General features: G+C 41.2%; 1 protein-coding gene across 5 annotated transcripts in view; it reads right to left on the bottom strand.

Annotated features, from left to right (window-relative positions):
- Positions 1-829: 829 nt before the first annotated feature.
- Positions 830-18026, bottom strand: part of slc20a2 (solute carrier family 20 member 2) — a 53579-nt gene continuing 36382 nt past the window's right edge. For 2 of the 5 annotated variants that reach the window (XM_034691607.1, XM_034691608.1), the window contains exons 7-11: positions 17356-17586; positions 16146-16788; positions 15719-15904; positions 10817-10901; positions 830-5649 (exon numbers count right to left, since the gene is read on the bottom strand). In XM_034691607.1, coding sequence (XP_034547498.1) covers positions 5485-5649; positions 10817-10901; positions 15719-15904; positions 16146-16788; positions 17356-17586 — 1310 coding nt within the window. In that variant the 3' untranslated portion in view covers positions 830-5484. Of the gene's footprint in view, positions 5650-8581; positions 8667-9171; positions 10321-10816; positions 10902-15718; positions 15905-16145; positions 16789-17355; positions 17587-18026 lie in introns of those variants that run through there. The other 3 variants (XM_034691609.1, XM_034691611.1, XM_034691610.1) reach the window with 3 other exon arrangements.

The raw sequence follows: 18026 nt of genomic DNA, 5'->3' as shown, positions 1-18026 counted from the left end.
AGTGCAACTTATTTCCTACCAGTTAAAGGTCCTGCTAGGAACTTTCAGTTAGTGTCCGTTTTGGTGCCCCTCTGGACAGAGCGGTCCTTGCTGATTTTTCCCTGTATGTGTATTAATAAGGGTATTTTGTAAAGCATGTTACTGCTCTCTTTGACAACCAAAAGTATCACTTAACTGGAACCTTTGCCTTTGAACATGTAAGATAAAATAGAGCGCTGTATTGGCAGTGTCTGACATCTGCCCCCCACCAGTGTTTTCAGACATTAAAAGAACTATCTGGAAATAGTCGCTGTTCTTGTTGATGGTCTTGTTCGTTTTTTGAGGTCATAAAGAGACATCAGTATTTATATCAGTCTGTTACATGGCTAGCTAAAAAATCCTCACAAGAGCTTTAAGTATGGAAAATGCGTTATTTTGATCAAGATTCAAATTTCATTGAAGATCTCCTGAGTTTTCGTGTTTAAATAATGCACATTTTTTACAGACTCATAAGGTTGTTGATGCTTTGTTGAAGAGAAATACTGTGGACAAGAAAGCAAATCATAAGGCATTCGAGTAAACAAGGATGTTTACATTTTTCATGCAGCTTTTAAAACTCACAGTAGAATAGCTCCTCAAGAACATAGTGTGAAATCAGTTTGAAAAAAGCCACTAATAATCAACACAACAGTGATAGTTATGTCATTTCATGTGTACTTTAGAAATATCGTAGTGTTTACTTCCAGCTGTATATGAAAAAACAAAGTAAATTTGGTATCATGTATACAAGGATTAACATTACAGTTCCCATTCATTCACACACATACAACATAAGACACGACTCAGTAGATTTTAGGTACTCTTTGTAATTTTAATTCCCATAATTTAGTTTAAATGCAGACATTTTTTTCCACTAAAATCTTAAATAAAACATTACAGTACGATATATGCAAATCAGAAGAGCTCTAAGATTTTGTTGAAGCAGGCTACAGTTTCTTTTGATTTTTTATTCATTTATATATTTTTTACTTTTGAAGGACTGGACAGTTAAACAGCAGTAAACAGTAAAAAGACAACACAGAGCTGTTAAGCCTGCAGGCCAGCCAAGGAGCACATTCTATCACAAAACAGACCAGAAAACTAGAGACAGCACGCCACATCCAGATGGAGGTCTGAACTGATGCCCCTCCACCTCATACAAACAGGAGGGGGCGCTATTACACCAGGGCAGGTGGAGCTACACACCACAGAGTGACAGACATGTAGCTGCACATTCAGGGAGGAAGAAATGGCACGTTGTTTCTCTAGTTTCTCTCTACGCAAGTTTAAAACAGTTGGATAGGAGCACAGAGACTCCCTCAGTGGAAATTACACCATTCATTTATTGAAGTGAGCAGTTGAGGTGGACGGGTCTACAATGCGGTCCTTCCATACAGGGAGGGAAAGCGTCAAACCGCGTCCTCTAGTGGCTGATATATGTCATCAATATTCTTATATCACTTTTTTTGTTTCAGAACAACCAATTCAACTATTGCCAGAATAATTCATCATTGATAACAATTAGTAGTGTTCAGTTATATCTGTATTTCATAATATTATCAGATTTAATGATGTCTGGCTTCTTTTTGGGCCCTTAAAACCCTTTTTGGTCAATCAGCTTCTTATTGACAATGATTGTGTTTGGCATATACACATTGTTTTTGACAAAGTTTCAACTCTTTGGGTCATTTTTCTCGTGAGAAATTTCAGCTTCAACGTTCGTTTGAGCCCACCCCTCCAAAGATAAGTGGATGGAAAAAGGTGACAGTGGCTATAAATCGGAGGGTTACAAAAGCTTACAATCAGATTAGCAGAGTTGTTATCTTTTAACTTTTAATCCAAATCCAATTTTACCATTTGCTTTAAAGTAATTCACATTTACCCACAAAATATCCTTTCATGTTTAATGGCGGTTTTATACTAACAGCGATGCTTCTTCAATATCAGAAATGTAGCATTAGTTGTTGGAAATCAAACGTGTCACGGGAGAGTTTGACAGGTTTTTTTTTTTTTACACAGCCACTGAATTGCAATTCTCACTTTCCCCTCCTGTATTGAGCTGTGCATCCCTTTTGGCCTATCAGGACTGAGAATGAATGGAAAAACAAAAAATATGACAGTGTGAGTTACAGAGAGGCGCCTGCAGAGCACAGTGGTGCAGCAAATGTCAAATATATCAGAAGAGCACTGCGTGACCTCAGAGATGAACCTCCTCATTCATCGTGAGAGGGTTCAGACTCGGATATTTTCTGCTCTTGTGGGTATTTGAATGGGAAATGTATCAAGTAGCTGTCAATGTGCTCAAATGTTACTTTAAATATAGCAGTGCGTGACTTTAAGTAGATATTGCTGTATAAATGTCATTAAATCTGAAGTATTCAGCAACTGACAATTGCAATAAAAATTAGCTTGAAGCTGCAGATATTTGGTGTTTTTAATGTAGCCAGATTTTTGGTTTATTACCTTCCTTCAGGTTTAAACACACTAACTCTGCACGGCCCCCTTTGTAACACACAGCCTGTGAAAGAGTGAAAGGGTATGAGCTCTAAGAGTGGATACCTGCCAAAACAAGGAAACAAATGTCCACACAGTCCAGTTATCAAGTATTTTTTTAGATTATAGTTTCTCAGCTACAGAGATTCTGCTTCTAAGTTTTGCATTCAGTGAGCAGTCGTCCTGGTTTTAGCAAGGAGCCTATCCTGCTCCTCTCACAGCTCATGATCGAAGCGGTAGGGAAACAAAATTACAAAGTGTTTTCATCTAAAATTCAAAAAATAAAAATGGTAAAATTTAAAAATCTGATCTATTGGCAACCGACACGTCAAATCTATATGTTAGAAGAACACACAGGGCTTACAGAGGAAGTGTGGCACATGGCACCATTGAGGCGAGACGTCCTATGATAAGACCGTTATCTTCGTATCACTGCGATCTTACAAACAGCTAATCCCTGTTCCCAGCGAGCCCATAATGTGTCCTCCAAAGTGTTCGGAAGCTCGCCCAGGTTAAAACTCAGATATGGTAGAAAAATATATATAGTCTGATGAGATTTCTCTAGTCATTCTCTTCATTACTGAATTGCACCCATACAGGTAGCGTTAACACATTGTACTGTAGTAGCAGTGTAAAGTGACGGGGTCAAGATTAACACTACTACAACAAAGAAACAAGTCATCGCGCACACTCTCTCTATCTTGCTCTCCATCTCTCTCTCTAGACACTTCAGGTTATTTTTTTTACTTGCACTTATAAATTCATGGTTAATAGTTTGTCTTTCATTGGCATCATTAGGCAACAGTTTTTTTTCTTATACTCTACAATATGGTTACGATGTAAACACCACAGTACTTAATAATTTTACTGTATCTGCACAAAGTAAAACACAATGTTACAAGGCAAGTGGCTACTTAAGCATAGATTTGTTCATGAGACAAAAAAAATGAAATTAGGAAACACACCACAAGAACAAAATAAAGAACTTGCAACACCTGGCATCGAGTTTGTTCAAATAAAAAAAGCTTTAGACTTTGTTCATCTACAGGTCACAGGTGACCCTGTTTAAAAAGCTGGTGATGATCAGTACTATCCCCCCCCAGATACCATCTCATTTCTCTGACATGAGCGGCTTTCATCCAGCCCCCGACGTGATCCTGTTACCTCTGCTAACATTAGCACTTCGATTGAAACACACGTGATCAACAGACTAAATGCTTCTACGCAACATCCGCCATTTTTGAGGAGCTACAGGTGTGGCTGAAGGTTGACTCCCCTCTCCTCACACCTCTGCATAACTGGCTGAGTTACAACAACACTAACAAAGAGTTAGTGTCTGATATGACGCATGATCGCTGTCCGATGGGAACAAGGCGGTGACGATCAGACCTCAGATTTATTACATGAGGGGGGTACGAGACGAGGTTCAGAAACAGACACACTCCGGACTAAAACAAGGGTTGGAGATCTAAAACTGATCCAAGCGTGGACAGTGTAGAGGTCGATTATTGGCAGGGAGCCTTTGATATGAGGAAATGACTCCAGTAACTGAGTTGAATGTATGAAAACAAAGGCAAACAGATGGAGATATGTGAACATTTTCTGGGACCTTATCAATGTGTGTTTGTTTTTAGTTTTTTGGCTTCTGCTGCACCTAATTCTACTCGGAGTCCCCTCTTTTTGCATATCACTGACAGAAACCAGATGTTATATTTTCTCCAGGAGGAAACCTTTCACTTAGGAACTTTCTGCAAAAAAATACTGACTTTACCGACACAACATATCAGAAGGGATGGAGTATCTACAAGTTTGATTCACTACTTTAAATTTGTTTGCAACATCCGCGAAACAGCAGCTTGTGAAGTACATGTGTGTGTTTATCAAGTGTTTGTGTATGTGTGTGTACTCTGGATGAAAAATACTCTATAATATGACATCATGAAGAGGTGAGGAGACACCCCAATTTTTACAACATCAAAAACAAACCATTGTCCTCCCCCTAATCCCTCCCCTTAACCTCTGTACGGACAGTATTTACAGTACAAATTACATTATAATACATCATTAAAAAATATGAGATCCATCTCTACAAACATACAGGAGCTCTTGACAAAAAATCAATTCTTTAGCAAATCAGGTTTCTATGGTATCATATGGAGAATTATTTAAAAAAAGCAGAGTGACAGTCCCACCTCCCTGCTCTGAAGCATCCTTTCTGTTTGGCCCTAGTTGTACCTGGCTAGCATGTTTTCAAAGAGAGATGATGGATGGGTTGGTTTACCACACGCACATCTTTTTGTTTTTTTAAAGCAAGCCGCAATACAACAAATCACACTCAGTCCAATATAACAATATGTACAGGATTATTTTCTGGCAATTTGGAACAATAATAATGAGCACTTGACCAGAGATGCTTCCTGCTCTCACAGGCATGATGATGATGTAGTGTCACTGCAGGTGTGTGCGTTTGTTACGTTGTGCAGGGTTTTGTTATTTTTAGTTGTGTGCTGTCTTATTTTTAAAAACTCATGATTTCTTTTTCAATGAGACAGAAAAATGGCTGCCACTGCTTTTCCTCATTAGATGATTCTTGTTAGAGGTTACTGGAATCTCCCTATTATTGTCATATGTACAGCAGATAGAATGGTACGGTGAACACGCTGGTTGCACACTCTTTCTTATGCAACCCAAAAATAAATAAAAACCGATCAGGAACTCAAACGAGTCAAAAAGATCTCTGGACTACAGAGCTAGGCAGCATATGAACCAACCCTCCTTACATCTTCAGTACAACCATGCCCGTTTGTAAACCTCTGCAGCTCCCTCCTTCTCCTCTGCGTCACCCTCACTCTTTCCCTCTCTTCTTCTCATTCTCCGTTATCTGCACACCCTCGACACTCGAGCTATGATTTTCACCCAAGTTTCCCTCGCTGTCTCTCTTTCTCTTCTGTTCTCCCACCCGGCCATACGCCCTCAGACATAGGGCAGGATGCCGTAGACGAGCAGGGCCATGACGGCAGCGCTGAACACGCCGGCCACGGGCACCGTGACGAACCACGCCAGGAAGATGTTCCTGAAGAGGCGCCAGTCCACCGCTTTCTGGGAGCGGATCCAACCCACGGCCACAACAGAGCCCACCTGCAGGCCAAAGCCAGGAGACAGAAGACAATCAGGAGCAGCACAGAACAACATCTATCAAGTCAAACACACTGAAGAGCTGCAGCTGGCTCAGGCTTTTATTATGACGGAGGACTTACAGATCATTTCATGCCCCCAGCATGTCAGCCTTCCTACTTTTAATACTCTGTGTACTAATTTCATATGATGGATTTAAGTGCCACAGTGCAATGATAGAAATAAAATGCTACATTTGAGACCTTTCACAAATAATTAAAGGAGGTAAGGGCTTCTTGTTTCACCGACTTATTAAGTGAAACTGGCAAAAATAAAGTATGAAAATTCTCCAAGTAAATAAAACTAAGCTTTTGAAATCAAAATATTTAAAGCTCCTGTTAGGAACGTTTTGTTTGTGTTGATTCTGGCGCAAAAAAAATAAACATGTAATCATTTGGTTGATCATGTTGTCAACATGCCAAGGTAGTGCCTTCTGACAAAACCTCTCATTCAGCCTTGTTCTAGTGAGAAAATGTGCCTCTAATTGTGACTGTTTGTTCATCGGCTGTCATACTGTATGCCTGGTCTGTAACCTACCCTCTCTCAGTGGTTTCATGCATTAAAAATTGCACTATAGAGATCGTCAATCTTGTTGCTGATGGTCTCTTTTGCTTTCAATAGTCCTAGAGAGTAGTATCCTAGTCCTCCCTGAAGTGTGGTTCTTTTTGTGCTGGTTTTAGCCCTCAGCCAATGATGCCACACAGCGTGAGAGCACAGGCTTTTAAAGAACCTGTACAACCATGTGCTTCATCATTAGCGCACATCCAGGAAGAAGGCCGAATGTTGTGTTGACAAACATCAAATTCTAAGCTCTTTTTATAACAGTGACTCACATGTTGTTGTTTTATTTAAATCATGTCACTCATTTGATTTCTAAATGTGCATCTATTTAGTGGCACAACATGGACAAACAAATAATATCCCACAAAATATTCAGCTTCAGTTGAAGTAGCCCAAAATTCTGCTTAGCTAAAGTACCTGAGTTTTAATTCACACCATCACATTTCAGCACTGAGTTTACTTCAGTCCAATTATAGAAAAGGTGATTACAAAATATTATCATCTAAACAGAAAAGCCTGAACACAACTATCAGCTCTTCAGTAGCAGCTCAGTCTAAATCCTCAGTGTTAGTAAGAGCAAGCTGTAAGAGTTATTACAATCAAATACATTTCTAGGTGTGGAAGTCTGAGATGAGCAGTTATGGTTTCTCAAAAATCAGATCTTTTCCTCTGTGAATAATTTGAAGGAGGTTTGTGTTTTTGTAGTTCACTAAGTGATTTCTGCTCATGTCAAACTTCTCCACTGAACCGTTTTTCTCACCTTTATTCAAGAATTTAAATCAGAACACAACTTTGTTCAGATAAATCCTGTTATCATATTCCAGACACCTGAGTGTGTGGGAGAGGCATGTGCAGTGACTGGTTGCAGCTCTGTTTGTGACGCTGCAGGTGGGTGGAAGTTCAACAATGCCTGCTCTTATACGGCCACAGGAACATGAGGCGCCCTCTGTCACATTCAGGACTAAATGTGGAAGGTGAGGGTCAACAGAGACAGGCGTGTTTGTTTCGTCTTTCTCTGACATGAAAACATCTTCTAGGAAAGAGATGTTAAACTGTCGGCTTTAAAAATCGACTCAGAGTACTCTTCGTTATTCGAAAAGTCGTCTTTCAGAAACCTTTTGGGTTATGAATGTCAACTTTGTGGTCTGCACGTCTGTTTACAGCCAATTGTAGTATTCCAGGCATGCAGCAGAAAAGCCTAACTCAGCGTGACCTCAGTGTTTGTGCCTGTAGAGCTTTGGAAACAACCAGTCATTGTACATAAACTCAGCAGAGCTGGGCATGACTTCAGTTCGATGTGAACATCAAAAAGAAGCCAAATCTCTGCAGGAAGCGCTCACTCTGAACTCAAACTCAAATGTTTGCCCATCACTGCACACACTCTTTCTCTCATAGACATCAGGGAGGTGTTCACAGATGTTGTTGACTACTTTCTGAACACTTCAGTGTCACTGTTATAAACTTTGATTTAGCATATTTTAGCAAAAATACAGTTTTAACATCACAACATCTGTGAAAGCCCTCAAAACACAGTCACTGAATCAATTCACCAACACGATCAGATTCCTCGACCCATCAGTACATTAAGCATGTGGCATAGCAGTTTGATTATTTGAGGTTTAAGGGAAGAGACAGGAGTATTTGAAGGGAGGAGTGAAATAAAAAGGGATGGATGGTGATGTTGATGTTGAAACAATTTGATCATCAGGAATTAGACACCAGTTTTGAGTCTTGTGCAGTTTCCCTCAAGCAGTCGCACATTTTTTATTCTTTTTTCTATTGATCTTATGATTTTATACTCTAACTACAGCTTTGTAAACATGAATTGATATTTATAAAAATTATGTTGAAATGTATCAAACTTAATCACCCCTCACTAATAGTTACTCAATTTTAATCATTATAAATGCATATCTTACAGTATGGTTTGACATTTTATGAAGACACAATCATATTTCTGGAGTAAAGCTTAAGATCAATGCCACTCTGATGGCTGTCAGGTGAATGCAGTTTGTTTCCAGCAGCTAGTTAGCTTAGCATAGCAAAAGGGTTGCAAAATAAGGCTTTCAGCTTTTATAGCTCTGCTCAAAAGACTGATGACTACCCTTCTAAGCTCACAGATTACTTTTCTATATCTATCAGCCTGCTTCTTTTTTTCTTATTAGATCCTCTTTATGTAAACGTGGAGGCTTTGCTGCCAGAGGGTCACTGCACAAGAGGTCAAAACATCAACTTTAAGAGTTATGATTGGCTCTGGAGATCGACAGCTACAGGTGAGGCAGCAGAGTGGAGCTCAGAGGGCTCTACACGGCTTCACTACCAATGACTCCAATACCTTGCAGTGGGTGGAGCTTATTGGGATGCCCACATTTGATGCAACAAGCACTGTTAGCGCACTCATTACTTCAATGCAAAATCCGCTGTGAAGACAGATGAGGGGAGAGACACAGAGAAAGATGGAGAGGGAGAGGGAGAGGTGAGAGAGTGGAAAACAAGTCTGACAGGTGGGGTCAGGGAGGGGAGGGAGGAGGGGGGTTGGTTGGTTGGTTGTTGGGGATGGGAGGGGGAGTCTGCTTGCAACCAAGCACAGGAGGGTGGACGACCAACACAGCAAACCATGCCAATGCTGAGAGGATAAAAAAAATGGAAGAGAGTTGTTGGAAGTGAAACAGAGGATGAGACACCATGCTGATGAGGAGGGGACAAAGAAGGATTGACTCTGGAGGGCTCGGCTTCATCGTCCAGCCTGGATCCAACGTTCCTGAAAAGAGCAGGGGAGAGGGGCTGCACACTGCTGCCGGGGGCAGACTGCAGCGGGCTGGACACCGCTCAAGTTGTTTGATTGTCTTTTAAAGAAAAGTGGAGATTGTCAGATTCTGAGAGGTAAAGATAGCCCTTAGTTTATAATAATTTGGGTCGAATTTTCATAGTTTTGGGTCAGTGCTGTTAGTTCTGCTACTGTAGTTCTGGAAAAACATGGATAAATATTTTTCACAAGCACACTAACTCTACAAAATAGTCTGTTTTAGTGTTCCTGAAGGGGCCTCTGAACATATTAACAATGGGTTGTCATAATCTATCTGTACAAAGAAAAAAGGCCAAACTGTCTTCACTCTCTTCCTGGTTACACCTGACCAATCAGCAGTAAGCATCAGAGCATTCACTCCTCTGGCTTTACTGATACATTCCTGCAGCTGAGTAGGAGGATCAGGAACAACACGATCAGACTTTAGCTAGTTTTACTTTTTTGATTTTCTGCAAGTTGTTTGTCCAAAAATGTATTTTATAACTACTTATTCGAAGGTACGTTACATTTATTTTGTGACATAAGCACTGAATTTTGTACGTCAAAGTACGAGGGTATCAGCAAACTACGAGAGTTTAAGAGTTAGATTTGAGTCCCACCAAATGTTTATACCGATTTTATTAAGTCTGACCTGCAAATGTGGTTCACATTTAAGTTGTGGCTTTCAGGGTTCTTACTAACGTCACTCACCAAACATATTTATAATATGCCGATATAAACTACAGTCTGTTTTTACTGCCTGCGTTGTTTTTAGATGATACAAAGACTTTTGATGTTTGATCTTTAGTTTGTATTCATATTTTAGGACATCACTTCACTTCACTAAAATTCAGCACTTAACTGCAAATTGAGTCCCTGGATTATAACAGAGGACATCTTTGGTCGATCATCCTACAGACGCCAGTTTTGAGTAGTGTTGATGCTGACTTGACCAGAAAGGAAACCCCTCGGCGAACTTTAAGAACTTAACAAACAGTTTTAGTAACTGCACCATGAAGTAGTACTTTTTATTTTGAAAAGGTATTACTTCAGCACAGACCCTGCAGATCTTTCTCACTGCCTCTATACGACCCAAACAATCTGTGGCTATATGACAGCACAAGATGTGTGTCGCCTGAGAGGCAAATAAACTCTGGTAACCACTCAGCTGTTTGTGATTGAGTTACTAGGACAGGGTCCAAATTGTAACCAGCATCTTGATTCTCTCCTCTTGATTTCAGCTGCAGGATGATCAAAGGATGATGTTGTGATAGAATTTATGGAATAACCTGAAAAAATAAGAGATAAGAGTCCTGTTTAGAAAAGTAATGAGAACTCATTCCTCTCAGCCCAGTGGAAGTAACTCCATGCTTGTTAAACAACCTGCCTGGTCATAACACTTTGTCAGACTTGTTGCAGTGATGTCTCCAAGTTCGCAGGTCTCATAAATAACTTACACAAGCAGAATATTCTCAGCACTGATAGACATGACGGCCAAAACTAAGAAGTAAGACCCAAGCTGTATAAAACTGGAGTCGTCTCTTCCTGCTACAATTTCTGGCAAATTATATGAATGAGGGCATATTTACAAATACAAGCAGGAAAAAGGAGACAGGCACAGATACTGTGGGGAAAGTATGCTCATGATTCAAGTCTGCCTTCTTGAGACTATCACGGTGTGTGTGTTTCCAGCCCGGTGCCCTGGTCGGCAGTGTGAGCTCCCTCTCCCCTGGAAACACCTGTAGGGGAGTTGAGAGGCCAGCAGGGCGGGCCGCTCGGTCATACCTTGCAGTGTGTGGTACTGACAGGGATTCCGATATTGGAAGCGAACACGACAGTGAGTGCAGAGGCCAGTTCAATAGTGAATCCACTGTGGAGGAGCAGGAAGAAGGGAGGGGGGAGAGGAGGAGGGAGCAAAAAGACATCTTTCATTGTTAGGTTTGGTGTGAGCTGCTGACGACAAGATCCTCTAAAAACTCCAGCATCCTTTTAAACTGTAGAGAACATGAAACAGCTCTTTGGAAATACACACAACAGGAAAAATACACACACATTCACTCTCAAACACACACACAATGAAAGTGACATGTTTATAATCTTGGCAGATAATCCATTAAGTTTGATTGGATTGTGTTTTTGTGTCTCGCCTCATGCTGAAAATATTCATAGCCAAGTCCTGGTTCAGAAACATTATCCATAACAGACAGCAGAACAGCCGGTGCACAGGAAAAGAGAATCACTTCAACCAAGAAACCTACCTTTCCCACACACACACACACACACACACACACACACACACACACACACACACACACACACACACACACACACACACACACACACACACTCTCACACACACTGTCACACACTAACTCACACACACTCACACAAACAGAGAAGAAGAAGATGAATTTGGCATTTTGCTCGGGATGGAAAACAAAACCAGAGAAAGCAACTTAACACTAAATCCTTAGCGGGTACTTCTGTCACTGTATGTTAATGTTGTGATCATCACTCCAATGTTTCATTTAGAAAATCAACCATCAGTAACTCTTCTGTTCCTCTGTCTGACTTCTTGCCCGGCTCATCTGCACAGCTTGAAGGGTTTCATCAGAAATAGACAGGGCATGTATTTTTAGTGGAGCTGCTTCTAGGACGCATCTGGAAGGAACACGGGGATTGGCAGTGTCTCCGTGATCTGCACTGAGGGGAGATGATGCAGTCATGTGCTGAGCAATTGTGACATTGTATTATACAGCGATCAGGTTTGGTCGGATGTCTTTGGGACACTGAATCTTGTGCCGTCAGCTCTTCATTATATGTCATCTGGCAACTGCAAAAATGTCAAAATGACTTCCCGGGACATGGATAGCTGTCATCAAGGAAATAATGCTCCACTGTGAAGTCTGTGAAACCTGCTCTGAGTGTAACTGAGAGTCTGATCAGACAGTGAGATTTGAGTAGAGCTCTTGAACTTCCTTTTTCACAGCGGATAGTCTGACTCAGCAGAGAAGAGCAGCTCACTTCAATTCAGGTGTCACATTAAGCCAGCATGAGCGATATGAAGGCCCTGAAGTCTCGTTTTCCCTCCGTAACTCCAACTTAAAAGATTTTTAGTAATTGATCCTTTAAATCTGTGCAACCCAGGATCAGCCCATCGCTAAGACACATGCACATTTGTTTCTGAGTGTCACACTGATGAAGTTTCAAGAGGCCAATAATAATTGCAGCAGTCTGTCCATGAAGTCGTTCATCAGGGGGAGCTGCACACTCTGATGAAAATCCATATTTCAAGGTAGGGAACAGCTTTCACCGCTGTGACTAACGGCCCTGTTCAAGTGTTCACTGTGCCTGCTGAAATATATGATGGGCCACAGACTGCAGACACTTAACTACACTTACACACACTTACACACTCTCTCCTGTCCCCAAGCAAACTTCTTTGTCAGGTCGATGCTTAGAAACAGACAGAGAACCTTTAGAACTGTGAGCCGGAGCGAATCTGTCTTTGAGTCCTGGCAAAAGCCTAAGCTAGTGATGGAAGACGGAGATTAAGTAAGAAAGAATAAAGGCGCAGAGAAAAAGAGGGGCCAGGGAAGAGGAGTAATAAAGAAAGAGTGGAAAATAATGAGATGGAAGTGAGCGTGAGAGCGACTGTGGTACAATGAAAGAAGAGAGAAAAAGTTTTGGGGGTGAAAAGCTGATAAACAAGACAAAAGATGCTGGAAGAAGAAGAGGAAGAAAATGGGAAGTGGAAGAACTGAGGGAGAGGAGAAGACGGTTAACCTCAAGGATGGAGATGTAACGAAGCGGTTGGGAAGGAATCTGAAAAAAGAGGAGGCCAGAGGGGAAAATGAGAAGTGCAAAGAGAAGGAGTCAGGCTGGCGTCCCTCCCTGCAGTTGCACTGGAGAGGCCAAGGTTCCCACTGTGGCTTTGCCCCTCCCTCACCCTGCCTTGCTCTACTTCTCTCCATCCCAAATGCCAAACAACTTCCTGAAACCCTGTGTGATGTTCCTGCCAGGCAACAGAGTCCACACACACACACTCTGTCAAATAAATAACTGGAACAATTAGACCTCAACTTGCAGGCGTGCACGCACACATACAGTGCGCTCAAACTGCATGACGACCCACAGGCACAGAGCCTGGCTTCTTTAAGCTGACATGATGCACATAATCAACATTGAGGTATGCACACTCACGCACACTTTCTCTGCAGATAATGTGTGGGAAGCAAGAGGACAGCGAGAGAAGGAGAGAGAGGGGGAGAGAAAGATCAATCTCAATGACAGAGGAGCAACAGTCAGTGGTTGAAGCTGCGTGATGTCCGCTGCAGAGGTTGTAGGACGAACTGAGCCCTGAGGCTTCATGTGTTATACACTGTTTATTTATTCATAATTATTATGTAACAAGGCAAAGGGCAGAGGAAAAATAGAGGTTATTCCTCTCTTAGGACATGTTGAGAAGCAAGAAAACATTTGATCTTGCAAAGTTTAGACTCTTTGAGATGACTGGCAAAGGTGTAATTAGGTTTAAAATATTAAGAAGATGATAGATTATCACAACACAGATAACAAAATATGATTTTTACCCTTAATTTTGTAATGTCGTAGAATGGACATTTTCTATATGCAGAGTATCACAGCGAGATTACAGTTAAAAACTGATCCTGTCTGGATGAGGTGGGCACCTGTTGCTTCATCTCTTTTTATTTACTACCTGATGGACTGATTTGTTACCAGTGGTGGACAGTAACAGAGTAAATTTACTTGAGTACTGTACTTAAGTACATTTTTTAAGTATCTGTACTTCACTTTAGTATTGTTTTTTGGGGGAGCTTATTACTTTTCCTCCACTACATTCAGAAGACAATTATTGTACGTCTTACTTCACTACATTTCTATCACTGCTCTTGTTACTCACTACTTTAGCTTTGAAGTCAGCTCAAGAATTTCCTTCTCTTTTCTGAAATCTGATCCCTAAGACAGTAAACTGTGTTTGTGTAGTTCTGTTTGTCTCAGTGGTTTAGTCATAGCTGTATATCGTGTATCTCCACGGTTGAACGTGGAGCAAACACAGAGAACATTTCACTCAGATCAGGCAGTTCATTTAGAGGTGGTAATGATGGTTATAATTCTCCACCTGAGCACACATGGCCATATATCTTCAGCCCGTGTTAGAGGCTTTTGAAATGAAGAATGATACGTATCATATGAAATGTTCTCCCTGTTTCCCACTCTGCCCAAACATACAAACATTCACTGTCCAACCTGAGAAAGATGTCGAGCTACGTAACATTTGTTTAATTCCAGATGAACATTTCAAACTAAGTTGTCTGTGTTTGGAGTAACTTGTTGCTGTTTTTATTCCATGGTATAGTTTTTAGAGATTTCAAGTAATGGTTTCTAAATAAACATAATGTAACAGAATGTACTCCTATGTATTCTTGACTGCACTCATACTTTGTGAAAATACAAAGCTTTGAGATTTTTTAAGTACTTTGAATACTTAAGTATTTTTAAAAGCAAGTACTAGCAGAGCAACTTTCACTTGTATTGGAGTAATATTGGACCTGGAGTATCTATACTTTGACTTAAGTAATGAAGCTCTTTACTTTGTCCACCACTGTTTGTTACATAAAATACATTATTATTCTATTTTATTTATTTTTATCTAAAGTTTATTGTATGTACTTCAATTATTATTCTAATAATAGTTTGTCTTTAATTTTTATTTTGTATATATTAATAATTCTAAATGTTTAATTATTATGTATTTACGTATACATTTTTTTACTTCTGTACTATGGACTTTTTTTAATGAAATATTTGTGCATGAGTCTCATGGCTGCATTGTTGTTTTGTAATCTGTTGGCTGAGTCTAATAAAATCATTCAGTATAATATTTGTAAAATACTAACCCTGAATGTATAATAAATAATGATTTTTTTTTTATTAAAGTAAACTATATCAAATCATTTTACACTCGCAGTAAGATTATAGATACAAACTTGGATGCACCAACGGAAAACCAACACATTTCCTTTGCAGTTGTGTGTGTTGTAAAATGACCTGCAGCAGCAGCTCTGTTTGGGAAGTAGAGAGCAGTTCATCAGTCCTCGAGACAGACACTCGATTAGTCAGAAAAGTTTACAGTACCTGTAAACAGAGCGCTCTTGAAGCCAGAGAAGCCAGAGAAGCCACTCCAGCCGTGATTGTGCTGCTTTAGGTTTATGGATTTTACTGTCAGTTGGATAGCAGATACTGGTTCAATAGCATTTAACAGCCTTATTAAAGACAGGGTGCGTGTGCATTTTTAAACAGCTGTGTGCACATAAACACTCACCGAAGGAGCCATTACTAGAGGGACCTGAGTAAGTCAGCACAGTTTTTCATGCTGGAGATTTCTTTTTCTCTCATCCACATTTTTCTTTCTCCCCCATTACATTCGTAATGTACACACACACACACACACACACACACACACACACACACACACACACACACACACACACACACACACACACACACACACACACACACACACACACACACACACACACACACACACACACACACACACACACACACACACACACACACACACACACACACACACACACACTCACTCACTCACTCACTCACTCACTCACTCACTCACTCACTCCCATGCTGAGGCTCTCTCACCTTGAAGGGGTGATGGGAGTTAGGTCTTTCCCCATGGTCTGGATGACACGACGGCCCCACACCCACAGACCGGCGCAGATGCCAATACCGCCGTAGAACAGCAGCCAGATAGGAGTGGCAGCGTCCTGCATCACACCGCCCTGGTCATAGATCATCCACAGCGCCACCAGGGGTCCAATGGCATTACTGCAAAGGTCAGCGGATAGATTAGGAACATAGGCACAAGAGTTTCTACTTGACTGAACATCTAGAGCAGAAGTTAAATCAAAGCAGGAGAGTAAAGCTGATTTTTCTATTTTGGAATGGAGAAACGATACTTCAATGTTTTTCAATGAGACCAAAAAGATTGAAGAATATAAAAACATGATGGTGTTATTTATTAGCTATGTGGAATGTTGTACGTCGTATCAGCAGCAGGAGGCAGCACCTGACATCGTTCCCTCCGTGGGCGAAGGAGCCAAAGCATGCGGTGAGGATCTGCAGGAAGTGGAAAAGCAGGTACACCTCCGACTTATCCTTCTCCTCGTGATCCTCTTCGACCAGCTCGTCCAGAGGCACTGGAGCCGGAGCTCCTTCTTCATCCACCCCCTCCAGCTCTGTGGCCAGCTTCATCTCCACCCCACCCTCCTCTGCCTCGATCTCTGCCTCTGCTACGGCATTACAGTATGATGAGTAGCTATCGTAGCGTATCCTCTTCTTGGTGTAGGACACGCTGTTGCTCCTGCCCCCGCCCCCTCCTTCTCCCACTAGCTTTTCACTGTCGTCACGTGACTCTGTCCGGATGAGTGGCTGGACGGGCATGCCGCATATTGCTGCAGTGTAGCAGGTGTAGCTGTTGTTGCGGCGCAGCAGGCGGTAGTTGTTGTCAGGCACAGCGGAGTTGGAGCCGGAGCGGTCGCTGTCATCCAAGCGGCCCAGGTGGATCTTGTGTAGGAGGTCTTTGTAAAGACCAGAGTCCTTGTGCACTGTGTGGTAGACTTGGCCGTCGCTGCGCATGTGGCCATCGAAGCTGAAGCTGCCGTTGGAGACGGGGGACTTGAGGCAGCCGTTGGTCATGGAGTGAGTCCGGCCTGAACAAGAGAAGATGAAGAAGTCCGTGTGAAGGCAGGATGATCAAACAGTGACAGAGAAGTATCCCACAGCATAAAGCAGATACTTTCTTCATCATCTGCATACAGAAATACTTTATTATGGAGGGACTGAGATCCTAAATTGAGCCATTCTTAAGGAACATGATGAACTAGGCTTGAAGATACTTCTGCACAGATTAGTTGATTAGAACTTTTTTTCAAATTAAGACTTTTTAATGAACTGTAATACGAAGAGTGAGTCAATTCATTTCATGTAAATAAAGATAACAACCACATCACCTTAATCGAGGCAAGATTTTGGTAAGAGACCTCCTTAAACTTGAACTGTGCAGCATCTTTTGGAGCTTCGAAAGGTGTACCAACTCATGAACAGGTCATTTTAAACTGATTCTGACTCCTAATTTTCTTCTCTCTGATATCAGCTTTTAAAAATAGATATCTCAAAAAACTTAAAAAAAGTAGCACACAAAGATTACATGACTATTGTAATATTTCTACCTGCACATCTCAAATCAAATTCTTGATGCGGTCATAAACTAGTTTTACCGTAGACCCTGCCATTTGGAAGGACACTGCCTCCATTAGCCAGGTTGGTGAGCTCTCCGCTGGACTCTCGAGTGCTGCGTTCACTGCTGCCAGTGAGTGGCAACACCGCCTCATCTGTGCCCTTAGCCCCCGGTAGCTCCTTGAACACGGGGCTCTCCTCCTCCTCCTCAGGTATCTTATCAAGGCTCTCATCAGAGATCCTAGACAGAGCCTGCTCCTTCTTTAGACGACCTGGAGGGGATCAAACCATGAACATTTAAGATGAGAGATAATCCCAGAGTCACAAAATGTCACAACTTGACAGAAATCTAAAGCCTTTAAAGAATGAAAACACAATGTTTATGGAATACAGTGTGCTAATAATGAGAGAAAATGCATCTATATATTTATATCAGACTCAAACATGTCTAAGAAATGTTTACTAGTGAAACAAATTCATCAAATATAGATTTCTGAAGGATTTCCAATAAGGGCAAAGTATCAGAGTAAGGAATTCACATGTTAGGCACTTAATATGCACAAAAATAACATTTGTCATTTTTCTTTGGAATCTCATGAAAGCTATAATGTCACTTTAGTATCAATGAAAGTTAGAAGCAGCTAGAAAAGCTTGTTTCAGGTCATTAAAAGTGAGAACTATGCAGCAACATTCCACAAACACAAGTCCAGCC

The sequence above is a fragment of the Notolabrus celidotus genome, chromosome 9 (genome assembly GCF_009762535.1).
Source record: "Notolabrus celidotus isolate fNotCel1 chromosome 9, fNotCel1.pri, whole genome shotgun sequence".
Taxonomy (NCBI): Eukaryota; Metazoa; Chordata; class Actinopteri; order Labriformes; family Labridae; genus Notolabrus; species Notolabrus celidotus.
Note: the sequence above shows the minus strand (reverse complement) of the source record. Positions and strands in the feature narration are given on the sequence as shown.